This window comes from Anopheles marshallii, chromosome X, assembly GCF_943734725.1.
Source record: "Anopheles marshallii chromosome X, idAnoMarsDA_429_01, whole genome shotgun sequence".
NCBI classification, from domain to species: Eukaryota; Metazoa; Arthropoda; class Insecta; order Diptera; family Culicidae; genus Anopheles; species Anopheles marshallii.
In genome coordinates this window covers 14465632-14491404 of record NC_071325.1, presented here as the reverse complement: position 1 = coordinate 14491404, position 25773 = coordinate 14465632, and the positions used below count along the sequence as shown (strand labels likewise).

The 25773-nt window shown below is 44.3% G+C and overlaps 4 protein-coding genes across 4 annotated transcripts; all 4 read right to left on the bottom strand.

Annotated features, from left to right (window-relative positions):
- Positions 1 to 396: 396 nt before the first annotated feature.
- Positions 397 to 9446, bottom strand: LOC128713647 (uncharacterized). The gene is made up of 3 exons (XM_053808513.1): positions 9344 to 9446; positions 632 to 758; positions 397 to 556 (listed from the first exon to the last, which is right to left on the bottom strand). Exons 1-3 carry the CDS (start codon positions 9444 to 9446, stop codon positions 397 to 399), a joined length of 390 nt encoding a protein of 129 aa, XP_053664488.1.
- Positions 9447 to 11082: 1636 nt separating this feature from the next.
- LOC128709219 (protein singles bar) lies at positions 11083 to 11987 on the bottom strand. The gene is made up of 3 exons (XM_053804205.1): positions 11637 to 11987; positions 11415 to 11567; positions 11083 to 11160 (listed from the first exon to the last, which is right to left on the bottom strand). The coding sequence occupies exons 1-3, from the start codon at positions 11985 to 11987 to the stop codon at positions 11083 to 11085; spliced, it is 582 nt and encodes a 193-aa protein (XP_053660180.1).
- Positions 11988 to 14414: 2427 nt separating this feature from the next.
- LOC128709921 (uncharacterized) lies at positions 14415 to 15192 on the bottom strand. Its single transcript, XM_053804961.1, has 3 exons — positions 15076 to 15192; positions 14575 to 14883; positions 14415 to 14489 (listed from the first exon to the last, which is right to left on the bottom strand). The coding sequence occupies exons 1-3, from the start codon at positions 15190 to 15192 to the stop codon at positions 14415 to 14417; spliced, it is 501 nt and encodes a 166-aa protein (XP_053660936.1).
- Positions 15193 to 19137: 3945 nt separating this feature from the next.
- On the bottom strand, positions 19138 to 19802 carry LOC128710425 (uncharacterized). Its single transcript, XM_053805482.1, has 2 exons — positions 19587 to 19802; positions 19138 to 19515 (listed from the first exon to the last, which is right to left on the bottom strand). Exons 1-2 carry the CDS (start codon positions 19800 to 19802, stop codon positions 19138 to 19140), a joined length of 594 nt encoding a protein of 197 aa, XP_053661457.1.
- Between the last annotated feature and the right edge of the window lie 5971 nt (positions 19803 to 25773).

Below are 25773 nucleotides of genomic sequence, written 5' to 3'. Positions count from 1 at the left end.
AATCAATCCTAAAAATGGTGATGGTACAAATCAATACGAATGGTCATTTAGTGCCAGTTTTCGAAGTGTTTATTCCGATACGAAGTATCTTTGCAATGGATAGGTGGGCTGGTACATCTAAATATGAAGTTAATCCTAAATGCGGAACCAATCCTAAAGAGTGGCTTGCAACATGCTTTTGCTGCAACGCCACTATCTTGCCACAGTTGTGGTGGTACCACAATTCCAACTTTCCTTACTTACAGTTACATATATCTGTTAGAGATTTATACAATAAAACAACACGGTTGCGTGTGGGTGTTGACTATAAAACAGCAAAGGCTCGTTACGGTTGTGAGGGTTCTGCCTTATGTTCAGTTCCTTTCCTTTGTTGGGGATGCAACCCCCACAACCCCATCACATGCGAGTAACGACGTCCACCAGCTCCAAATCGTTCGCAAACGTTACGCTGCGCGGTCCGGCCGGTGTTTTCTGTGCGATCGCCTCAACCGGTTTCGTCCTTCCGGTAGCGGTTGTGTTTACGGCACTGTCTTGCTGCGGGTCTTTTGCTTGCGAACTGTTTGCGAGGGGGTGAAACAGCAGTGAAGTGCGGCAGTTAATAGACTGGATAATCGCGTTGAGCGGTGCTTACCTTCGCTCACGGCGTGTTATGAAGGCGATCAGCGTGAGGAGAATGATCAGTGCTACAAGTACACCGAGTCCAACAGCGGCCAGAGTCATGTTTGGGTGGGCCTCGCCATCCATCGACACCATCGGTACTGTTGGTTGAGGAAATATAAGAATTCTTAGAACCATTGTAAGTATCTTAACCTAAATGTAGCAGCTTTCCGAGATATTTATTTTATTGCCATTCGTTCATCGTGAGTGCCAGTAATATTAGATCTATTGTTTACGGTAATGGCTTATTATGTGAAAACATTTTTTAAAATTACTATTGTTGGAAGAATTCGATAAAGTGCAGTGGTAAACATATGAAAATTTGAATTGATTTTTTGAAAACTTGAATAATAATTTTTGACGTATAAAACATCATGTCAATTTTGAAAAGCCATAACATGAAAACGATCATGAGTTTAGGCTGATTATCAGAAGTAGTGGAAACTAAAAGAGTCTAGTTAATTTTCATCCCCATACTGCATCGACATCGGATTGCGCATTAAAAAGTTATTCCACTGTTAAGTGCCTTTATTTTGGTTGGCAGTGACACTGACAGCAAAATAATTAAATAATAATCGGCCTGTTTGTAGATGGGTGGTCTGGAAAGCACTTAGCTGTAATATTATTGAGGCCTATTTGTCTATTTTTACCGTTTTTTTTACTGCAATGTATGTTCCAAATATGTTAAAAAATTTAAAAAAAAAGACACGAGCGCCATCTACATGTCATTTAGGAAAACAAAGTATCTGCAACTAGCGCCATCTATAGGATGCTAGCTGTACGAAATATTACAATATATTGTGAATGTATGCAAATCACAATATTTTATGCTTAAAAGGAATATTATACTCATTGAGATACACTTTTATTTACTATTGCTTTATATCAAGTGCATGTATACAATTTCATAAATCTGGTACTGTGCATTACTACTATGGTAGATATTAGCGCTTGGTATCAGAATTGACACAAAGGCACCGTTTTTCAAAAGGATTACCCTTCAATCGAGATTAAGGAAGATTATGTTTGAATTTCAACTAATTGTTTGAGTTGGAATTATAATAAGCAGATAAAACAGTTACAAGCGCCTACCACGTGTTTCTGCAACTAGTTGCATACATTTAGGCGTATACATTTTGCCAGGGTCTACTAGCGGTTTGACACGCAACTCGTACAATATTCATTGTGGCGTAATTATAATCGGTAGCTATAAATTCAACAATTTATTATAAGCTATTACAATCAACCCACTAGCAACAAGTTTTTCGCATAACGAACAGCAATCTCACATAACGAGCATTTAAAATATTTTGAGCTCTTATTTTTGTTTGTAGGGGGGTGATACATTATGGAAAAGAAAATGTTGGCTGATTTATGAATCTTAGAGGTTTCATCCTTTAAAACAGATTAAAACAGAAACAGGACTCATCCCGTAAGTTATGGATTTACTCGGAAGTTCTTTTCCTTACTTTCCTATTTTTTATAGAGGCACGACAAGGATAAACTCACTACCATGCAGAGAATCAGACTCCGTTGGGCTGGTCACGTCATGAAAATGACACCGGACGACCCAGCCAGTAAAGTCTTTTTAGATCGTCCACATGCACAGAGGAGGCTTGGTAGGCTGCAATTGAGATGGAGTGATGGCGTTGATGCGTTAACCAGAAAAGTTGGGTGACCGCAGCATAACAAGGACGCGTAGCAATCGCCAAAAATGTAAATAAGTTGGGAAGTCAGGGAGCCAAGGAAAAAGATTCTGCAGGAAAAGATGATAGAAATCCTCAACGAAGGGAGCACATCTTGAAGGTGATGTTGTTTTTCCACATTTAAGCAAACATGTTCCTGATAGTAGTGGCTCTAGGCGCGAATAACATGCAAGAGACAAATACTTTTTTCTCATCGCCGGTTCAAATTGGAACATCAAGAAACATGTATTTGACTATACTTTTCTTATTTTCTTCAGAATGGGCAGACGTGAAATTAATTACAAGGAAATTACATTAATTAATTACAGGAAATGAAAATAAATTAAGAGGGTATATTTTCACTGGTTGCCCAGGATAGTTTTGTCTCTTCATGGTAAAAAGAGCCACTCGTAGTGAGCCGTTTGCCACAACAGTGTTAGCATTATCTTCCACCGTAACGCATGATCTCGTACCAGTTCTGACTGGACGAGTTAGCCCACACATCTCCCGCAAACGTAACAGAGCTGATGGACGCGTTGCAGTTTTCGGAACGGAACACGATGCATGCGTGCAGAGTGCTACTGTCACGGCGGATGAAGTTAACATGAGGTGCATTAAGCGAGAAGACCTTCGGTGGTGTGGTGGTTTTCCCACCGTAGGTGTCGCTCTTCGGCACGGCTTCGGTTCGTGTCGTAATGGTGTAGCACCGTCTCGCCAGTAGGAAGCCCCATTCGCCACTTAGGGACACCCCAGGGCCGTACAGGTGCTCTATCGTAATGCCGTTCCGGACGACATTTGAGGTTTAATGTTGGTTTTGTTTGTTTGCTTGTTGCAAACTTTTTGTTTCGTTCGTGACGGAATCCTTACGAATTTTGCGGTCCGGCGGTGCAAGCGAAGCGAAATTAATCTCACGGAAAGGTTACGGTGGGATCAACCGATGATGTATCCAACCGTGCGTGGAGCAGCAATTCACCCCGTTCCCCGGTTCGACGGCACCCCAGCATGATTGATGGCAATCCTTGGATCGGATATTGGAGGCGCAGTTGTCGGTAAAATGGCAACGCCCCGGCCGGAGGTGCAATGTTGGGGTGCTGAAGGCGGTGCGTCTACCAACCGTTAAATATGCACTCATTACGTTGACACGCAGAAGTCACACGCGTGCAGCAAATAAGCGTTTCTTGGCGTACATTTGAAGGGCACCGATTGACGATATAAGATGGCGGTGCGGAATTGGTAGCCATTTGCCATCCCCGGAAGGGGGTGGCACGGTCCCGACAGTCACTGAACCGCTGAATTCCCCTCCCAAACTGGACCAAACCCGGCGAACCAGGGTGAAGAAAAGGGGGTGGAGGTGGGGGAGGGGGGTTTGTTTTGATCCGCTTAAACGATTGCTCGAATTTATCATTCTAAGGAGGCAAACATCCTTGAGCGAGGCAACATCGATGGTTGAGGCTGAACCGGTTGCCCGGTTTTGGAAGTGCTACCGCCGCACGCAGCCGGGTTCAAGGTTGTACCAGGCCGCAAGACTGTCTCGCTAAAGTGCGAATGTGTGTGTTTTCGCTAATGCACCTGACAGCTTCATTAGGGCAGGGTGCGCGAAACGTCGATGTTCAACATCCGATCCGATCCGTCTCGATCTAGATTGCGCACAAGTAGTGCGGACTTGGGCGGCTCGTCATGCACTACTTCCCGGTGAGTGTCGGTTCAGCTGCTGCTGGAGGTGTTTGCTAAGTGCAAGCTAACGATGCCCCGCGTATCAGGCAAATCACAGCCGTTAATGGCATACCCGCCGTTTGCAGCATTGCGCCCGGTGCGTAACCGTCTTTCACATTCGGGGTATGCTTCGCCCGACCCGTCATCGTACGGGGAGCGGGGTCGATCAGTCGTCAAGTGCATCGCGACTTCCTGTGCGGTTAATCTGCTGCTGTGATTTCACCACAACGGCAATCATCGTGTTAAGCGCTTGCCGGCAACGGTTGCCCAACGGATTCTTCCAGAAGGCACCCCATAATTGATCGCTTACCGCCAAATCCGACCAGCCGATCTAACGTTCGGGTTGGCTGACGTTCGTTTTCGAATGCCTAAATGTTGGAATCTTCTCGAACGCCGTCGAAAGTGGTTCAAGAACGCGATGGTTAAGCCCGCGTTGGGAAGCAAATGATTGAGGGTGAGTGGAGATTTTGTTTGTTGCCTCCCCCCCCCCCCCCCCCTCCGCGTTATGTACAATTTTTACACTGACGCACCTCAGCCAGCGGCTCGTGTCAGTTATGCTGACTCTTGTTTTCCACTCCAGGCGGAAACTTCCAACCTTCGTTCTCCGTGCTCCCTAAGTCTTCGGTACGCGACGTGGCGTTGCGGGGGACCGCATGCGAATTCGATTAGCTGATTTATAAGTCACGGTGTATCGCACGTCAACGGTGCCCGGGGACTCGGGATGCGCTCCAGACGTCATGATGTTTCGGATCCGCGTGCTCGCTAAATGTGCCATTGTTCATTCGTCATCCCGGCACTAGCAAAAATATAAACACATCGTACGGCCGGTACAGATGGGCGGCAGATGATAAATCCCACCCGTACCACCGCATCACCGCTGCGTTGAATTACCGGGCGCCATGATGTCGTTCATTTCGGGGGCCGGAATCTTACCGACTGATTATCGGTCTCTGGATGTTTCGATAACGATCGGGATGGGGTTGTGATAACCGTCCCGCTAACCCGGGATCACCACAGCGAACATCGCCTTCAAACACGTGATCACGTCGCCATATCGCCAAAAGCGAAGTCGTTTTTTTTTTATTTTGTACTGTGGCGAGTTTTGTGATGTCTCCCACTCATGCAAGCTGGTTGGGTAATGGGTGTATACAGAGCCACGGTACACTATGGAACGGTGCACGAGAATCGCAACCTGCCTATTAAAACTTTGTCTATGACCGTGCCCATCAACGCACTGCAAACAAACTGACAGTTGCGTCGGTACGATCGCGTATGATCACTCTCCTTTGGGCGGTACTGTTTAAGAGCAAACAGTTGCTTTTGATTGGGAATTAAACTGGAAGAATTGGAACTATTCGCTGATAAAATTTTCTTTGCCCGTAATTCGTGGACTGAATGTTCTACATTGGACCATCTTTAAATTTACACCTCTTTGTGCTGCCAACTATTTAAAACCTCCAAGATCTCCAATTCTGAGCATATCGATGGAATTGTCTTATATGTTGTAGAGGTAAATATATTTAAAAAAAGAGAAATAACTTCCAAATGGAATTTTCCAGTAGCGTAAGATCACGTGACAAGAATTCTAACCCTTGAAGAAGTTTGTGTGTTCAATTTTTGCTCAGATACCCTAATGTGTGTTGTTGCTGTATTTCTACAACTTGGGAATGTGTTGTTGCGGAATCTTGTTTAAATTACCACCTTTTTTTTGTTGCCAGCTATTTCAAACCACCAAGATTGATATTCTAAGCTCTTTAATAGAGTTGTGTTGTATGTTGTTGACTTGGATAAACTAAAACTCTAATGGAATCCCAACTATTTCCTGAAGTCGTACTAGTAGCGTGGAATTATAAAGATACTAATGACTTGAATGTAATCTGCAGCGAACACTTGACTAGAAATATCTTCAAGAGGCAAGTTTTACGAACTTGCTATTCCTATGCTAATACATGTAAACTTCCAAGTATTCGAAGTAAGTAAAGTACATTCACATTAAAAGTCTACTCCACGAGACCTCTAAACCACTCACGGTCGAGTGCCGTCGTCTGCCTATCCCGGCCTTTCTTCAACGCATCAACGTCATCACTCCATCTCAATTTGGGCCTTCCATGCCTCCTCTGTCGAAGTGGACGATCGAAAAAGATTCTACGGACTGCGTCATCCGGTGGCATTCTTATGACGTGAACAGCCATCCGGAGCCTTGCGAGTCTAATCCTACAGTAGATCGTACGGCTCGTAGAATTCGCCATCCGGCTCCTCCATTGTACTGTCACACATATAGGGCCAAAATACCTTGTGAACATCTTCCTCTCGCACAAGACTAAGAAGGTTTAGTCAGTTTTGGACAAAGACCATGTGTCAGAGGGGTTAGTGGGTACAAGTTCTATATAGTCCCAGCATCGTTCGTCGCGACAGGTGTTTTGAGTGGCGAAGTTTCCTCAGACTGTAGTATGACGTAGGATCTGGGTTGACATATAGAAGATGGTCCCCGAAGTTTCCACCTCCGAGTCGCGGATGGCCCTCTCTAGTGCTAGGTTGAAGAGTAGACAAGCTAGCCAATCTGCTTGGCGCAGACTCTTGGTGGTAGCAAAGGGCCCTGAGAGCTTTCCATCCACCATCACCTGGCATGTGACGTTGATCATTGTCATTCGTAAAAAAGAAGAGGTTGGTTGAACGCTCGCTATTCGCTCGTATTAATTTCTAATCCAGTATATGTGTTGTTGATATACTTCTACAACATGGCATGGCAAAGCATAATCTTGTTCAAATCATCAATTGTTTTTCTTTGCTGCCAACTATTATAAATATTCAAGATTGCTATTCTGAGCATATCGATTTAGTCTGTAAGGCAGATAAATTAGCTATTAAATAATTAAATAATTGTGTTGATAAATGATGTCGACGTAGATATATTAATACCTCAATGATATCTCAACGATACTCTGAGGGAACAGAACTTGGTGGTGTATTGATAGAGGCGTCGGTCTTCCCACGGCAGGACCGGTCCAAAATCCCTTTCGGACCAATCCGCCGTAGAAAGGACTGACTATCCTACAAGTCTAGTAAGCCAGGAATGGCAGGCATGACCTAGTAGGTCGTTACGCCAAGAAGAGAGAGAGAGAGACTTCATCAATTTACTGAGAACTCGCTATGCGCCCGCGAATTCCCATTAAGAAAACACTTGTTGTTTCAATACAATTCACCTGCTGCAAGTCATTTGATACTTGAAGATGTAAGATCCTCATATAAGTCATAAGAGATGGTCTTAACGTGGTATAGTTTTTAATGTGAACATGAACAGAACTTGATTACGTTTTGCAAGTAACTATTAGGCAAGAGGTACTCAATGACCAGGATAACATAACCATGCATTGGAACATTTAGCTCTTTATGAGGTGTTTCGTGTCTTCACGCTATGACCAGCTTGAAGTTTTGGGGCCAACGCTCTTCCTACTCCTGTCTTTCTCTCTCATTCCTCTCTCTCTCTTCTTCAGATGGGATCAGTCTAATGCGGCAATTACATGCATGGTATCTCTGGTGTGCTTTAATGCTGTTGCGTATGCACAATTGCACGGCTCTGTCTCCACGGCATAGTAGCATCATTATCAGTTCGTAATCTCAACCCAGTTGGTGTTCATCACCCACCTCAGACGATTGTGCTCGAATTCAAACAAACCAAAAAATAACAAAAAAAAAAAAAAAACCGGTCAAATTTGCAACCCTGGTTGAACATTCGCTATTTCACGCAGTCACCTCTTTTTATTTACTTTTCTATTCCATCCAGCCATGAAGGGGTTGTGAGCTTTTATAAAAAAAAAAAAATGAAAACTCACCCCCTTCTTCCCTGCCATACGTTCCATTCGAATTACCAGTGGAACAATGGATGACTGTTTTTATTTTATTTACATCTCATACTCGTCCCTCAACAGCTGATTCAAACATTGGTGGTGAAATTCGTCCCACAGTGACACACTGTCACCAGTGCGGGGAAAATGTGTAGCAAAACAGACAAAGCTATAGAAAGAGCAATTTGCACGGTGTGTTTATTAAACTCGGTTTTTTTCGGAAACAACACGTGTCCGGTGCGGGAAATCCCTTCCGGCTGTTTGCTTATGCTTGGGGGGTTGTGGTTTTCAGGTGTAAATGTAAAGCACAAATGCAGTCGGATAATAGTATGCAAAATTATCAGCTAAGTGGCAGTTATAACCTTATAACACCCATTTCCAGCATTTACAACCCCTAACCCTGCGAGATTCACACTCCTGCATCATGTGAAACCGGTGTGTAGCGGGACTCACTGGGTATTTCCAAACCACGAAACGAATGAACATTAACGATTCCTCGTAAGAGATTTAAATGCCAAAAGGAAATAAAACACACCAATTAATCATCGTTGACAGAATGGAAGTATCGAGCGAACGCTTGCATATGAGGAGCTATTTGAAGCAGATATTGCTGGAAGTCAGATGCATCCCCTGGTCACTGTATTGCTAGGAGCGTTGTGTTGTTTGGTTGTGCAAATATATTTTTAACAAACTAATTCGTGCTGTTGGACGCAAATATCTAAATTGCAGCAAAACAATGCCAGGGAAAGGGCATCGCGAGTCGCTTCGAACGATAATGGCATTCTTGGTGGGGCATAACAATGCGCCTCAGCCTGACAGTCGCTTACTCCCCCAATGGTCTGATCAGCTGGTTGGCCTTTTCGCCGTTTAACGCCAGCAGCCGGTGCGCGAGCAGGCGAGTCGCGGTGGGCTGAAGGGAACGGTATGCGATCGACAGCCAACAAGGAGAGCTGGTAGAATAATCGGTATCACCCTCCCGGAGGCAAGCATATTTGCACGTTCTAGAGCGAGCTGCGTTTGATAATGATAATAATTGCCCTCCCACTTCTCCACCACTCATTATCTCCCTCCTCAGCCACCCCATCTCCGATGGTGTCCCCGAAAAGGTTCGCGTGTCCGATCTCGAAACGGTACATCACTTTCACCGCGCGCAACGTGAGGCACGCGCGAATAGAACGCGCGCGTAGAATGAGCACGACGCGGCGACCATTCGCTATGCAAATGTCTCCAGTGGGTGTTGCGTGGAAAAATTGGGTGAAAAACAACAACACCTCGTCGTGGTGTACGTAGAGCGCCACAACGTGGCGGAGTGCGTCACCTTGAGGGCGTTTGATCTACTGCCGAGCTACTCTCGCTCCATTGGCAAGGTCGCTTTCACCTGTTGGTGCGCGCGCGCGCACTCTGTTCTCCCGCTTAATAGTATTGTCATTACACGCCACTTACCTTCGCTCTCACGCCCGATCAGCTTGGCGGTGTAGGCCGCCGCCTGTACCATGTTCAGGTCCGATTCGGTCATCTCCGGCAGGCTGTGCTCGTTCAGCTCCATCACGGCTGCCAATGGGTGCGGGCGCACTACCGGGTAGAATACGGTGGACTCCCTGGGGGTCACCAACCGCAGCGCTACACCCACCTGCTTTTCGACGAGGCCGGAGAATTGGAGTATTACCCACCCGATGCCACTGAAGGTGAGCGTGTTTTTTTGGGGTTGGTGGCACCCAATGTCCCCAAGGTTTGACCTGGCGCAAACCAAGTACGATGGCCCCGAAACCGTGGGATTTATCGACGGGTTTTGCTTCGGCGAACCCTGCCAAGGCTAGCTTGGGGCGGGAAAATCCAAAACTCGCACGTCCGATGCTTCGTTGACGGGTTTTTGAGGGGGGAATTCTCGGATGGTTTGATCCTGCCCGATCGCCGTCGGTGGCTAAGCGAAGAGTGTCGTTGTTGCGTACGCACGTCAGAAAGTACCACCGAACACACACACACGTTGCTCTGATTGGGTTTCGTTAACCTGCACACGTTTTGTTATGGTATCACGAAATAACCGTCCCCTAACGGGGTCGTGGCCGTGCAATGGGGTAGAAGGGTTCGTTATTTATAGAAATGTCACTGGCCACCAGGAGCGACGAATCTCGGTCGCCGTATTTTGCGTCGTTTGTGCCTTTTGTTGATCGGTTACCGTCCGAACGTTTTCTTCGTGGATGTGTTGATGGCGCGGAAAAACTGTACGGTTTGATTGCTGTGCGAGGGTTAAACTCATGCAGGATGATTTCCCAGCAGGGATGGGGGAAAAGCTCCTTCCAGGACGTCACACACCAAGCGAGAACAATCTGCCAATTTTGAAATTTTCGCTGACTTCACTGTTTGAATTTTCCTATTCCGTTCTAAAATTCGCACCGCTTTTTCACAAACAAACAGCAAAAACTTTTCGCAGTCACTTAATCCTGACACACACATTCAGCTGTTTGTTTACCCGATACTTAACTGATGCTAGCGGTTGTTGGTCAACAGCTTTTGATGTACATGTACGGTTTGCGCCACTCGCGGCAGTACGATCGCGCGCACGATCAGCATCCGGTGCAGTCTGTCGGTCGACTGAGTTGTTGTTCGGTGCGATGCCGGCTGAAATATGCGGTGCACGCTGTCCTTCTCCAACGTTACAACGGTACGATCCGCGGTTACGGCGTTACTCGCGTGCGTGTTTCTCTCATGCGGTGCGTCACATCGTTTGTCCTGTGCTGGGTGTAACGCTTTCGCCCCGCATTCTGACCTGTTGTGCAGTGAGGAAGAAATTGAAGCGAGAGTAGAGGGAAGGAAATGGGTGGTTTGGAAGGGAGGGGAGGGACTGCATCTTCCGTAAGAAGCGATCCCTTCGGACGCCTAAACCGCAACCGACCGCTTGCATGTGACGGGAATTGATAATAAAGTTTATTCAATAAAATACATCATCTTATGGCTCTAGGGTTTCTTTAAACGCCTACAGCGATAGTCACGCTTTTGCTGCAGTATAATAGTAGTCCTCCAGTCTAATGTACCATCACCGGTTGGTGCGTAATATTAAATGCAATATGGAAATAAGCAGTCGAGCTAAAATACGTATTGCGCCTGTTGCGCTGCAATTGGACGTTACGGCAACAGCACGACGTTGCATACACGCAAGCCGCCAGCGGATGCTGGAGTAGGGATCACGAAAATCCTTTCAGATGACGGTACGCGACAAAGGTGTCGACACCGTACACTAGTCCCAAGATACCTCCCATGTACTTCAGAAGTGTATGTACAAAAAATAGGAGCAAAAGGTGTTCAAGAAATAGGAGGATGGTGTTTTTTTATGGAAGTTTCATTTTTAAGAAACGAAACGCGAGAGTATTATTTTTAGAATATTGTGAAAATTTGCGTATCGAACACCAAGCAGGGTTTGGGAAATAAATGGAATGGGAATGAAGTTGAGTCATTGGATTATTTTTTTTTTTGCACTGAAGTGTGGCAATTGCAACAAATGTTGGGAAACACTCACGTATACTGCCGTCATCGCTGGATAGGCACTGTGGATACCGCCGGTAGTTTTGAACAGCAGGAACTTTGGGTACAGAAACACGTTCACTGCAACCCCGAGGTAAGAGGACGCACTGAGATACATTGCGCACGCCAATCCATTATAGACCACTTCCTGTGGAAGGTGATGGAGATGCTAATAGTGGCAATGCACGGGGCCTATCATCACTGGCTTGATACTTACAAAGATAGACTGTCTCACCAAATGGAAGGTGCGAGACGATATCGTGTAGCACAGCAACAGTATGGTGGTGGTAAGCAAACATGCCGAGCAGGTCGTTAGGAAGCCCCAGAACGCTTCCCCAATATCCTTCGCGCTGTCCATGCCGAACTGGACCAACATCGTTTGACAGAACCAGCCCAGTACCAGTTCGAAACACTTCAGGATTCCGTTCTTGGAGACGAAGAACTCGAGATTTACGCACGTGCACACCCGGCAGCATCCGAGACGGAAGCCACGGTTCCGCTGTTCCTGCAGCTGGCCACCACCTCGCCCTCCACCGGTAACCGGCATTCGTAGCACTGTCGAGGGCATGGGTGAATCAAGCAGAACCGTCCTCGGTGTCGATCGTGCACCAACTGAGCAGTGCGTTAGGGGCCAAAAGTGTTGTCGTCTGCCCAAACCCAAACGGGCAGGACCTCCTGCGACGTATCCCGCATATCTTCGTACGCGACAACGCGTTGGGCTGCTACGGTCGATGCGGAGTGTGGAGCAAAAATAGAACTCAACGGTGTGAATGCGGACGCGGTGGGCGGGGAAGCCAGCGCAGGCGCATACCGCACACAGATTGTGCGTGCGTGCGCGTCACCCTATTTGCGTTGCTGCTGAGCACAGATGTGATGTCTACGATCTGTCTAAGGCAACATATGTGCGACATCTCTCTGTCCTTCTCACACACAAAAACACGCAGAGATTTTTCCGTTGTTTCTTTTTATCCTACAAACAAAGTCGATCCTGAGGGATACGGAAGGAAGTTGTTTTTATTGGGTCGTCTAGCGTACCGCTTGCGCACAGGGTGCAATGGTGTTTATTTATATCTAGAGTTTTTATTTTGTTGCTTGCTTCTTTCCGGTCGCTACTAAACCCTAACCAGACAAGGGGATGAAAGTCAACAAACTCCCAGCCTAGAGATGTGCATAGCGAAGATGAGTGAGTGAGTGAGTAGGAACTAGTGTCGTACTTAATGACTCTTTTGAAAAGAGTCATTCATATGAATCGTTAGTGAGGAGTGATTCAATTGAAGAATCGACCCTCAAAAGATTCAGGAATCTTCCGAGCAGTGGCGGATCATGTCCTTTAGAGGCCTCAAGCGGAATGGTAGCTGGGGGGAATTTTTTTATTTACAAAATTGGTTTAAAAATTTAGATGATTCCTGTATCTTAGAGGATTAATGAACCTTTGAAATAGAGATTCACATCCATTAATACAGTTCGAAGAGTCATTCACATTTGGGATTCTGAATCACAATCACCCAAAACGGGTTGAAACGTACTAGTGAAGGAGTTGCATTCACTCGCCACGGGGGGTTTTAATGACTCTTTTTTGTTTTACATTCTCATGTGCGTTAGCTAGCTACCGCGGTGAGTAATTTGTTAAATATTTTCATACATTTTTATTCTGAAATAAAGTCAGAGATTTGTTTGTTCAAGTAATATGTGACGTCACATTGCATATTAATGTGCAATTCCAACTTTATCAAATACAATATCAAATCATATTACCACTCCTAAATAGTCTAGAAAACTTGCAGCTGTGTTCAAGTATTTCGTCAAATAGTGGTTCACTCATTCACCCTCAGTCAACTCACCAAAAACAGTTATTATTCCCATCTCTAGTACGATCGGATGTGTCATCGGGATCATATTTTGCTTATAAATAGGCGAAAAAAAAAACAGGAAGATGATTTACAAGGTGATACAAAGTGGGGAATGCATTTGCAGAATGAAACGGAAGCAAAAAGAGAAAGATGTTTTACCGGACAGAAATAGCACGCTTTGTGTTTAATAATAAAAACCATCTTTATTTGATCTGCTGCCATATCGGACGTACACATACAAAACTCCTATTGGTTATATTAAAAAAAAACAAACAAACACAAATATTCCTGGACTGGATGAACAAACGAGTACAGTTTGAGAACAAACATTATGAGATATAATAATATTTCAGACGGATTCAACAATTCCTAGCTGATAAAGTAAGAGCGTCACACTGGAAACATACAGTTAAAGGCCGCTGCATTTGGGTATGAGTAATAGTCCCCTGATTGTTCTGTAAACGTATTTTTGTTCATAATGTGTGTAAAAATTCTATGAAAGAATTGAATGATAATGAGGTGAAAATGTCAGCACTAACTTCCATAAAATGTTTAATACTGCTGCTAGCATCAAGACTATAACATTGTTTCCTGTTACCTGTGTTGGCCTGTGTTGTTTAGGCGCTTCGAAGGGTGCTCTTTTCTCATACCCTAAGTACATTGCGTTCAGCAGCGTGCGATAAACATGGAGTGAATTTAGTTTCCGTTTTACACAAACACACACACACACACACACACACACATACACACACAGGAACGCACACACCGATACAATTATACACGAGCATTGCGACACTGGCGTAAAAGCCTTCAAGCTGTTATGAGATTAGAGCGAGTAATTAAACAACAAAACGCCTTCTTCGGCGCGAAATGCGACCTTGGTTAGAAACACAGTGATGCAGTGGGAAGGAAGTTGTGGATGGAAGGGGAAGAGGGCAAAACGGAATACACACACGGAATTCGCACACGGAACAAGGAAGTCTATCGCATCGAACACTTGTACAAAAGCACCAATCCGCTGTCCCGTTTGAATAGTCACTAAAGGAATTTTACATCCTTCCTTGATGTTCATTCATTTTGCGAGTGTGGGATGCGATGCGAAGTTGAACGTTGGATGGAAGACTGTACGAGAGATGCCCACATCCTTAGATACCCCGGTAGGAACGTTGAGCGAGGAGTGCGCTGAAGAGGTAGAGTGCGGACACGATCAGTCCAAGGATCTGTAGAATACAACAAAACAAAATCACAGTGAGACACAGTGGGGATAATGGTTTCATCCCTGTATTGAAAGGTGATTGGGCTTACCGCGGCGGCCATGTACGCATCTTTGATGGTGTGATAGTATCGCCCGTTAGTGACGTCAACCAGCAGCATAATCGAGGCGATGAGGTACAGCAGAAAAGCGATCGTGTGATAGACTAGCTCATAGATGGTCTTCGAGATGATACCGCCGGTGCTGAGTGATACGAGACAGGATGCCAGCAGACAGAACGTCCCGATCAGGAAAGCGACCGCCATGAGCAGGAAGAAGAACTCAGCACTTGCTGGAAGACTCGAGGTCGGGTAGCGCCGAATGTAGTACGCAACCAGACCGACATTCACTGCACCAATAATCTGTGAAGCGTACAAATGGAGTTCATATTAACGGGTGCTTATCGTGTTGACCACTACAGCGCACATGGTAAACCCGTGGTTGGACAACACCGCTCGTCCTGGGGTAAAATCTCGACCGAGACTCTTCCAGGTAGAGAGAAAAACAAAGGTGTTTTTGGAGGAAAATACGAACGAATACGAGAATACACATACCAATTGGGCAAGCTTTAGAAGGCCGGGCGTTGTACGGAGATAGCCTGTGTTGAGCACAACATGTGATGTGCTGGTGGTGGTGGTGGTTGTACGTGTTATAACGACGGAGTGCGACATCTTGCGGCAAACGCTGTTCCTTCGCGGTGTGGTGTATGTCTTCGCTAACTAACTGTTAGGCGCTTAAAAGCTGTAAACATTCAACGTGCAGAAAATAGGCTTGTTTTAAATTGTACTCTTATAGTTAAGCGGGGGGAATTAAGTGAATTATAAAAGCTATTTTAAATTAACTGTATCATACACCTTTTAATTTAAATAACCAATCTTGACTATACGTCTATCTGATTACTGCAACCCTGTGGAATAAACAAACGTTCATACCGCAATATATCCGCGGTCCAGTGGAACAATAAAACTGTGCTGTAGGTGAGGAAGAAATACATATATCTGACATAATTTCTATACTGCGCTGCGTGTAGAAGAGTAGTAACACAACAAACAAGCGACTGCACTCAACAGGCAGCTCACAGGCCGTATGAATGGATGCGCGTGTGGGCGTTGCGATGCGCGCGTAAAAAAAAAAACAACAACCACGATGATGTATTTCGAGTAGAACCAAATGGGCAAGCCGTGTCACTGGTACCTCGCTTCACCCACTAGCCCCATGATCATGGAGACCGTGGTAGGGAGCACAGCAGTAAACGAAATTCAGTAACAATCCATATGCATGGGGCATCGTTTTGCCGATTCGTGATGCGTTTCATGAGGGGTAAGAGCTATTTAGGTCAAACAAGACAAACACACCCCAAAATCCTTCTCCCGATCGCAAGAACACACTCAGCGGAGTAAACGTTGTAGCGATATTTTTGTGTGACAGCTGCGGATGGAAATGTAAACGTCTTGCAGTTGCACTGAACATTGTATTTCCAACGTAGACACAAGATTCTTTGCAACCTGCTATGATAAGATTTGCAGTCATTGCGATAAAACTGGAAGAGCACACAGTACACACCCGTTGAGATTGAATTGAATTTCTGATGCATCGATGACGCATGGTATGATGTCAGACGACCGGAAAACAAACCGCCTAGCTGAAGGTTGATCGTATAGACGTGAAGACCTCACAAAGGTCTCTTCAAAGTGGTAGTCCTTCAAAACTTTTCCGCTGAAGGAGTATGGAGTGATGATGGTACGCTGTATCAGGAATGTAGGTACCGGCCCACGAGGGAACGAAGGCGTCGTGGTGAGGAGAATATATAGCGTGAACGCACGAACAGATCTCCTTTTAAGGAAAATCGTGTCAAGGATTCGTAGCTACTCGTCAACAATGGCACTGCACGTGTCGTATCATTGCGGACACAATCTGTTGCATTGAATACTTTCTTTGCCACCGGCAGGCGTTTGCACATCAACACAGCTGAAAGATTCTAAAATGAATCCCTGAAAAAAAAACAACGCCCCAGTTTTTTGGACCACCGTGTATCGTTCGGTTGCCTTCAAGCGGGAGGGAAGTATAAAAACCTCAACCCGTCATGATGCAGGTCTCGGGCGGATCACGCGGAGTTTAAAAATAAAACTCCAACACCCAGTGCTGACATCATCGGTATGAAAGAGAGGGAAAAGAACAAACAATATTCTGTACAGCAGCGTGTTGTGGTGGTTGCTCGCGTGTTGAAGAACTTTATTTTCACCTTCACTGGAGGGTCAGGAGGTTGTTGGTTGGTGGTCTAGAAACTTTCCATACCGGAGACCCTACTATTTTAAAGGCACGATCACTACCATATTTGTTTGCAGACATGCGATTGATTTGAGGACTCTTGAGGACTCCATTAAACTCAATATCCTACAGACCGATGGTGTTGGTGTACGTTCAACAGGTTGTTTCTTGCAAATACTCAACAAACCCAAAAATAATCTAACAATAATGTACAACCTGATCTACTTGTTCAATGCAGTTAGCTGGGGCTGGTATTTTTGATTGATACGCTACCGGAGTTGATGGATGGGAAATGTGAACACGTTCTATCAGCGGCACACACTGTACAAAATCGACGCGACTGGACTGTACGCACTAATAAAAAAAAAAACACCGGCAGCAGACACGAACTATCGGAAACAACAGTGTCCAAACGTTCCACACGTGCGAAGTGTACAATGACGACTGAGAGACCTGCGAGACCAGCGACCGTCTGGATGAAGTCGCATACATTCAGCCGGACCGTTCCGTCGCTTTGCGGTTGCGTGTTTGTGTGAGTATTGTGTGGCGGGAGCATTGAAACGAGAGTGAAATTGGTCATTCCTCTTGTAAGACTCGCTGGTCTTCTCGCCTGCACCATGAGTGAACCTGATGTGATCGCAACAAAAAATAAATAATTAAGGGCTGGAAAGGAGAGTTGAGCAATGTTTACCAATATGTTTTCTTTATGCTGGATGTGATGGTAATGGCAGGACACATTGGAGGACCAAACGAAACCCCGTAGAAACAACTTGTTGTATTTTAAGACGCTTGTTTGGGGTTATGACCGGGGCCATATGAATCGAATGGGGTTCCTTTGCAAAACAACGGAATTTATTGTTCCGATGCACTTTCTTCTTCATCGTCACGCAAATGCTCTTTGTTGCATGATGATGTCATTCAAAGTTCGTCCAGCAACTCTTTAAACGCGCACACCACGGTTTGTTGAAGTACTGATTAACTGATTAACATCCCGAGTTCAGGCGAAAATGCACAAAACCACTCGAGAGTGATATCATGCGCGGTTTCAGACCCATGATGCAAGGCAATCGATGACGCGTCTGCGAAGAACCTGCCGTGTACATTCCTATCGGATTCGGTAATTGACGAGCAACCGGGCAGCACAGCGATACTAACGAGGGGATAATTCAAATTCGCTTTCTTGCGATCGGGGTGTTCCGACACCCACCGGAATGAGATTCTCAAGGGCAGTTTGGCAGTTGACCGAAGGTGTGCCGTAAAGGTGCGTCCTCACAGTTACGCTTCACCCAATGTTCCACCGTCACGGTCGCTGCCCATTAGACTGCCTTCGAGATTGGTGTGTGAGCATGGGGCGGAAGGTGCGATGACCAAGAACGCTGGTACAGTTCTGCGTCCAGTGTGTGAAGGGGAGACATTTCTTCTCCTGTGCTCACCATCGGGAAATTCCCGGCAACAGGCTGTCGCGCCGTCTAGTCTAACTCCTTCACCGAACCTGTTTCCTTCCCTACCCTTTTAACGCGCTTCCGGAAGTTTACAGTCGAAGTAATAAAACCGTTCCCGCTAGATTGTAATACGATTGTACGCTTGCTCCGATTTGGTGGTCTCCGATTTTAGTACTGCTTCTTCGGAAGTAGGTGCGATTTGTAGCACGCAAATGCAAATGCATTCCACATTCTCACCCACATTCGGGCGGCGCTGCGTTTTAGTTTGTGCTGAGCGGGCGGAGACGTCGCTCGTTGTTTGCTGGAAGTTAAATTTAACTTCGATCGTAGTCGGTATGCTGGCACCAGTAGTTCGGAGATTTATGAAGGTGCTTATGAGGGGCGAAGACCACATATATATCTTAGACATCTGGTCTGGTTTATGCAAACTTGGTTTTCATATAACTTGAGTTTGTTTTTTTTTCACACAATACAACCATGTTACAGCAAACTTCAATCAATACTTCAATATTTTGTAATTGCTGTAACAAAACAAAAAGAGAACTAAAATAGGTTTAAAGAGGCGAAGCTGCCCAGCTTAAAGTCTATATAAAAACAATAAACAACAACAACTAAAATAGGTTTATAACACAAACAACGAATAAGAATATTTATTGCATTTTAGCACGCGTGTGCGTACGGAACAGCAAAGTACATATAGTTTACCGCTAGATGGCGGTATGATGGTAAAGTTAATGCAAGCTTCGCGTGAAAGTTAAACGTACACATTCGAAGCAACTGGTGTAACCCCATCGAAACGCTGGCTTTTGTGTATTGGTGTGTAATGGTTGCGGTTCCCTTCTTTGTTGACGTTTTGTTTCTGTTGCTCTTACCAGTAGCAAAGTGATTAATGGCGTAGCACCGAATCTATGGTAGATTAGAGCGGCCATCGTAGATGTCACGGAGCTGTACCCAGGTTTCGCCACCGTACACCAGCGCGGTCAACATTGACAGTACGGTGGATATCCAGTTGCACGCCACGGTCCCACGGTAGCCTTTGTGGGCAAATATGAGTGTGTACGAGAGCACGTACAGCACCAGCGTCACACCGGCGGTATATTGCAGTTCCAGCCGGCGCCAGTTAAGCAGTGGCAGCAGGTTGCGGACAATGGTTCCGCTGCACCGCCGGTCCCAGAACAGCACGAACGAAATCACGAACGAGTGGCACAGCACAATCAGAGTCGTCCACTGGAACACATCGTTGTACTGCGGCCGGATTAGGCTCAACGCACCGATCGACAGTAGCTGTTCCGAGCGACAAAATCAGCATCAGTAAGTGGACGGTTTAATTCCCTCCCGCACAAGAAGCTTCTTACCAGCTGCACCAGCCGCAAGCGGTTCCGGATGGCACCACGGTTCATATTGCGCAGATCCGTATAGGCCGCACGCAAACAGTTAGAGCGACCCGGGGCGCTGGTTCTCTCCGTCGAACCGAGTACCGGTACGTCCACCACATTCGCATCTGGTGGTGGCGGCTTTTCCGCTGGACCCGTCTCCAACCCGGGCGAAAGATGTGCAAAAATTCCCGTCATCCCGCACTGAACGACCGACTGTGTGTGGTGTGTTTTAGTGTGCTAGTTGTGCACGCGGTTGAACCAGTACTAACGCTTTGGGAAACGACGCAACACCCGAATCGCGTGTAGGATGTAATGCGATGCCGACTGCTTGGCTCGTAATTGCTGTATTCTTCCCGTTCGGCTCTAGCGTTACAGTGCGTACCGGAAAATATGCACGATCTCGTACAGAGCGATTTAATATCAAATGTTATTGTAGATAATTAAAGTGATTTTGAACAGAAATAATTTTTAAATTTTCCGGTTCAATACGCCTCAAAGAATGCACTTTGTATGGCCAATGCGTCAGTAGTAGTTTAAATCTTGCACAGCAGTAGTTAACAGCGTTTAGGTAGGTATAAGAAGAATTTGCGTGCAAATAGCATTTAAAAGTATGCATCATGCTGTGGAATATTTTTTAGTAAAGGATGTTAATTGAATTTATTTAGTAATTTGTAAGTAATTGCAATGAATTGTTGTACATGTGAAATCAACTTAAATTACCATTCATTTTTTGTTGTAATTGGAGGTCGAGTACTGAACAAGATATTTAATTGGTAAATAAATAGTCAAGAAAAGAGTATAACATTGCTATATGTTGTTATTACCAGTAGGTTGCAGGACTCATCTGCAGCGCTCAAGGTAGAAAGGTGTCGTCCACCAATCCAATCCAATATCTCGTGTCTTTTGGTGGATACAATTTGTTTTGGTACGGGTCTATCATCTCTTTGAGCATGTGGATAGCCTTAATAGACCTTACCAATTCAGCAGTAGCACAGTCAGTTGGTACTACTGCTTGAAGAGCTCGTCATTGTGGGGACTGCTCCATTGCCCTTCCAGTTTATGTAATTTTCCCTCCATTGTTTATGTACCAGTAGATGGATATTCAGTCCTGCGAGGGTGGGGGGGTTTCGTGTGGGATTTTAGCCCGGTCTCGTCGTGATAAGATCTGTGCCGCTGATTAATGCACCGCAAAAGAAAACAAAAAAATCATACTCCGTGAAAAATTTGTGAACATGTGGAAAATTAATGAAGAAAATAGTAATCACGTTGAAAACTCAACTTCAACTGCATGTGTACGATTCGTGATCATTACTGTTAAAAAGGGGATTTTTTTATTCGTGTTTTCGTTCGGTGCCAAATCGTTCGTTTCGTCAGGAAGTAATAATTTTAAAGATAACACTAATGGCGAGATTGAGATATTACAGGTTCGGTCCGATGTGTCGCCCGTCGGTTCACCTTTAATAATACTTTAACTCCAGTTTGCGCGAACGAAGTTCGAACCCTGGTGTGGGTATTGTGCAATCGTTTGATATCGTTTATTATTGACGTGGAGACGAATTAAACATGGATGAGCATCAAATCCACCAGCTCAGCACGATGCAACACCCTCCATCGAGTGTCCTGTTCGAGCGTATGTTCATACTCATTTGGTTTGATTATTTTGTTGGTTTCGTGTTGTTGTTTTTTATTTATACCTTTGCACCCTTCACTGTCTTCGTACGCGCGCGAAGTGGTCGAGTGCAATGTTGCAGTAGCTGCACTCTTAACCGTACCTCTGTGGATATTACTACAGTAGAGAAAGGAGCACCACGAACGAGACACATGAAACCTCGATATGGAAATCGATAAACAAATTGTGGAGGTTTGTGTACTCCGGCGTGAACATCGATGAAAGCGTGATCACGCACCACTACCATCATCGTGAGCGGCGGCTCTGTCCCTTGGCAGCGTTGCGGTGATGCCCCGTGTTTATCGCGGGTCATTTGTGTAATATTCACCCTCCCCCGCATTATGCCACGGCCACCAACCGTGCCCGCATCCGGCGCACTACAGTGACAACAAAATAAAAGTGCACTTGAAACGGTGCAGCTGCATTCCGAATACGTTCACGTTCGACCGTCCCCTGGGCAGGGTGAGCCAAGCTCATATGGCCGTGAAAGTTTTTTGGGGTTGGGTACCAGGGAGAGCTGGATTGGACCACATGCATCCAGAACCAGCGCTCATTGCAATGCTCATCTAGCGTGGCGGAATGTCTTCCCTTGTTCGGTGGTACGGTATGTACGTTTTTTATTGAAAAAGTTTGTTTTTATCCCCACATTGGGTTGGGTTCCTTTTGCAGCTGTGGAATAATGTGTTGAGGATGGGTTCCAACGTCCAATTGGTGCGGATCGACAGCTAAAGACCGGTGGTGCTATTGTAATATCTCAACGTGACGATTTTAAGCTTAGGTTAGCAGCATGACAATGAAGAAAGATAAAAAAAAACTGGCAAAACGTTAGAAATGATTATTTCTGCTGGAAATGGATATGAACTTTCATCAGCTGTAGGATATCAGAGAGAATGACGATAAGAATTCGAGTTTTGATAAGATGGCGTATTACTTTTTTTTTTGAAAATTATTTCTAATCGTTGTGTTTATCAGCAGTTTGAAGAAGATATGTAACTACATTGCACCTTATCTGGCCTGGAATTTCGTATTCTTCCCGCAATCTGGAAGAACTAGTGGACACTATTATGCAAGAAGGACGACCCTAAACTAGGTACGAGTTTTCCTGCGTTATCGTTAATGCGCTTCTAATCCAAACTGCTGGAAATAAAGCGTTAAAGCAAAGTACTAAATTCAACAATACGTGTTTATGTGTAAACTGTTTGATTGAATTAGCATGGAAATGCTTGGGCTGCATGGATATACATATAGAATGTGTTTACACAGAACTGAAAGCTGCGTTCGACAGTATCTCTAACGATTTATATATAAAGTTAGCATACCTAAAAAAAACTTTTGATTAGTAATGAAGTATCCTTGTATAATTATGATCGTATTCATTAGTCCGCGCATTAAGCGCTGTTCATTTAGAATTCGGTCACTCATCACAAGCTGTAAAAGGAGCATTGTTTAATATAGAAATATAATTTTTACATCAAACGAAAGGTTTATTGTTGTTCTTTAACTAACAAAAACAAAAAAATATAATTTTGATGTACGGATAAAATCACTGACATTTCATTTGATTCCTCCCATCTGACGCCGCACATCCGATTTATCGACTTAAGTAGCTATTTTTTCCAACAGTATGCGAGTTGTTGTCCACATTATTATTGGCAGCATGCTAAATCTGGCCAGAAGTTTATTAGGCTTTTATGAGCCTTGATAAAAGGCTAAACACACTTTTCCAAACAGTGCTCTTTATAAACTGTTGAGTTAATAGTTCTGTTTGTAATAAAAAAAACCCTTGTTTTGAGCCCACAGCTGCAGATGGCTTGCCATATCATCAGTTTGCGGGCAAATTTATCATGAAAAACGAACTTATATTGGTTGTGGACATTGCCCCGTGAAGTAGAAACATAAAATTTCTGGCCAGGAACTTGCTTAAAATCCATTTTTATGTATGTTTCGTCATCCATAAGAATGCAACCCGTGTACCATGTCAGAACCTCGTCATTCAATTTTCGGGCGCGTGTTTTGGCGATGAAGTTTTGCTTCAGGGTTCTGTTAGATTGCTATGAGGCACGAAAACAGTATTCAATTGTATTCTTCTACCGGTACTTATGTTTGCGCCGTATTTTTTGCCACATCCCCATCTGAAAGTCCAGGATTGGCTTTGAACGTTCTCAACACCTTCCAGTTCAGCTGACGATCAACTGTCCCTGAACGACGATTTTGTTGAACCTTTCTAGTGATCTCTTCACGTTCTCGGTTTCGTTTTCAACACATATCCAACAGTAGAAGGCGCGATTTTGAGGACTTTAGCAATATTTCTCCCGGATCAAGATGGATTTTCCAAGTGTTTGTGCAAAATTAATTTTCTACGTTGCAGTTCCATCGTAAATCACAACTGAAACAAGCACGAGAATGCAAAAACTGTTGCATCACTAGGAAGAGTGCTCCAATATCTTCACATAACTGTCAGAAGAAAGATGTATAAAGCGCCACTGGTGGCGCTACTGTTTATAAAACCGAGTGACAGAATTCTAAATAAACAGTACTTTAAGCTGTAATATTTGATCAAGTCATCACGAATCCACTCAACTGTACTATCTAGCGTGTCTGAGGGGAGTAATCTCGGACCAACACCTTTCGTGTTGCACAATAAATGGTGTTATACACAACATTATGACGAGATTAGTCGACTTGGAAATGGGACTCTAAGTCTTATATCCATTACTACCACCAAATTCGATGATTCGTTGAGTATGAAATCATGAAGTGAAATCCCAGGTTCAACTCCGAACAAAATCTACAGCTGTCTTAAGATTACTGCAGAGTCGACGCCGGTGTTAACTAAGGAGTATTACGGAATCAATTTATCATTTTTCTATAAGATTTCTATTAGTTTCCCAAAGGTTGTGTGGCATTTTTTCATCGACTTTTGCAAAGCTTTTCAAAGAATTTTTCACAAATTCTTGAGGAATTTGCTTTACTATTTTACTGTTATGGTAATAGGGGTTTCCACAGTACTTGAATTTAATTTTGGGAATTTCCTAGTTGATTCTAATAATTTTCCATTGGTATTCCTGCACTATTTTCTTGGTGTTATCCTAAGTTTTATGAGGGATTTTTATCCCAGTAAAGCCTTGTTTTTCCACCCTCGTTAATGGGTTGTTAGCGCAGTAATTATTTTATAAGATTCATTAATGTTCTTTTAGTCAGCTAAGAGTATCTGGACCAATCAATCGTACGCGAACCGACTATCCAACTAAAGGAAAGTTCCGGAGTTGATCCGGCGTTGACTTTGGAATGTGCTGGAGTCGGATTATCACGACTTTTGGAAAAGTTAGATTAGCAATAGAAACTGACTACTTGCTAACAGACGGAGAAAAGCTCAAACTTTGCTCATTGCTGGAGATATCGACATTTGAGGAACCCTGCAATTGAAAGCAACATTTCGGTGTAAGTGTAATAAAGTAGTTATAAAATAAATAGAAGTCCAAACACTGTAACATAAAATTATTATTGACTGTGCAGATACACACAACACGCACACACATATACCATACAGCGTAACGCGTCGTCTGCCTTCCGTCTCACTTGTTTCGATGTAACCGCTCGATGAAGAAACATAACCACTTTTGCCGATAAAAAAAATAGCTATCGTACGCTCCCGTACTATAGATTGAAGGTGTGTCGTTACTTTTAATGTTTCTTTTCATCGTCGCCGAGCGGATGTTGATGATCGACTTTTCCTTACTTTTGTATATCGGCCGGGTGTGCGTGTTTTCTTCCATTTTCACTTTCCACTGCACTTCGGACGAATTCATCTTCCTTCGCACAATAAAAATTGTTAATTAAATAGTGCCATGTACGCTTAGTGTAAGATTGTTTTCAATCCCTCTGCTTTTTCTCCCTGTCCTATGTTCCATTACCGTTTTGGCCGATGCAGAATAAGATTTACAAAAATTGCAGGGTTTTTCAATGTCAAGTACAATTGCTTGAGTCTCTTCAAGTAGAAGTGGAACTGGATTGCTTCCTGTTTGTCATACTACCATAAAGCTCAAAACGATTCTTATTTGATTCATCTAACATTGGTTAATGGCTTTAATGAGAATGTTATGCTGAATTGACTTTTCTGGAGCAAAAGCTCCAGTAAAATGGGAAAGATCCACCACTATCGCAACATGTTCCAAAATTAACTTGAAAAGAATCAAGAAATTGTTAAATTTGAACCAATTCATCTTAAAAAAACCCTTACAAGGAGGACGCGCTCTAAACTCTAAATTCTTCCCGCTTAGGTGCAAAACATCAAGAAAATTTGTAATTCTATTTCTCCCTTCGCGCCACTGTCTTCCTAAGTGATGTTGTATTTTTTTTTTACGTGATGTATGTGAAAAACCAAAGCTCTGTAAAAATTCTATGCAAAGAAAAAGGAATATTAAAAATAATATCCCACAATACGTTAAAAAGAGACCGGATTGGTGTGGTCAAAAGCGGGTCTTTTATAACTAATGG

Bases quoted from the DNA above. Each gene is read 5' to 3' on its own strand.
- LOC128713647 (XM_053808513.1), bottom strand. From the start codon at position 9,446: ATGGAGCTGAACGAGCACAGCCTGCCGGAGATGACCGAATCGGACCTG. The intron at 759-9,343 runs GTAAGTGGCGTG...CTCAACCAACAG, and splicing joins GATCGGGCGTGAGAGCGAAG to TACCGATGGTGTCGATGGAT. The intron at 557-631 runs GTAAGCACCGCT...CCTCGCAAACAG, and splicing joins ATAACACGCCGTGAGCGAAG to TTCGCAAGCAAAAGACCCGC.
- LOC128709219 (XM_053804205.1), bottom strand. From the start codon at position 11,987: ATGCCCTCGACAGTGCTACGAATGCCGGTTACCGGTGGAGGGCGAGGT. The intron at 11,568-11,636 runs GTAAGTATCAAG...CACCTTCCACAG, and splicing joins TGGTGAGACAGTCTATCTTT to GAAGTGGTCTATAATGGATT. The intron at 11,161-11,414 runs GTGAGTGTTTCC...ACACTTCTGAAG, and splicing joins CAGCGATGACGGCAGTATAC to TACATGGGAGGTATCTTGGG.
- LOC128709921 (XM_053804961.1), bottom strand. From the start codon at position 15,192: ATGTCGCACTCCGTCGTTATAACACGTACAACCACCACCACCACCAGC. The intron at 14,884-15,075 runs GTATGTGTATTC...TACGCTTCACAG, and splicing joins TTCTAAAGCTTGCCCAATTG to ATTATTGGTGCAGTGAATGT. The intron at 14,490-14,574 runs GTAAGCCCAATC...TGTATTCTACAG, and splicing joins ATGCGTACATGGCCGCCGCG to ATCCTTGGACTGATCGTGTC.
- LOC128710425 (XM_053805482.1), bottom strand. From the start codon at position 19,802: ATGACGGGAATTTTTGCACATCTTTCGCCCGGGTTGGAGACGGGTCCA. The intron at 19,516-19,586 runs GTAAGAAGCTTC...CGCTCGGAACAG, and splicing joins GCTTGCGGCTGGTGCAGCTG to CTACTGTCGATCGGTGCGTT.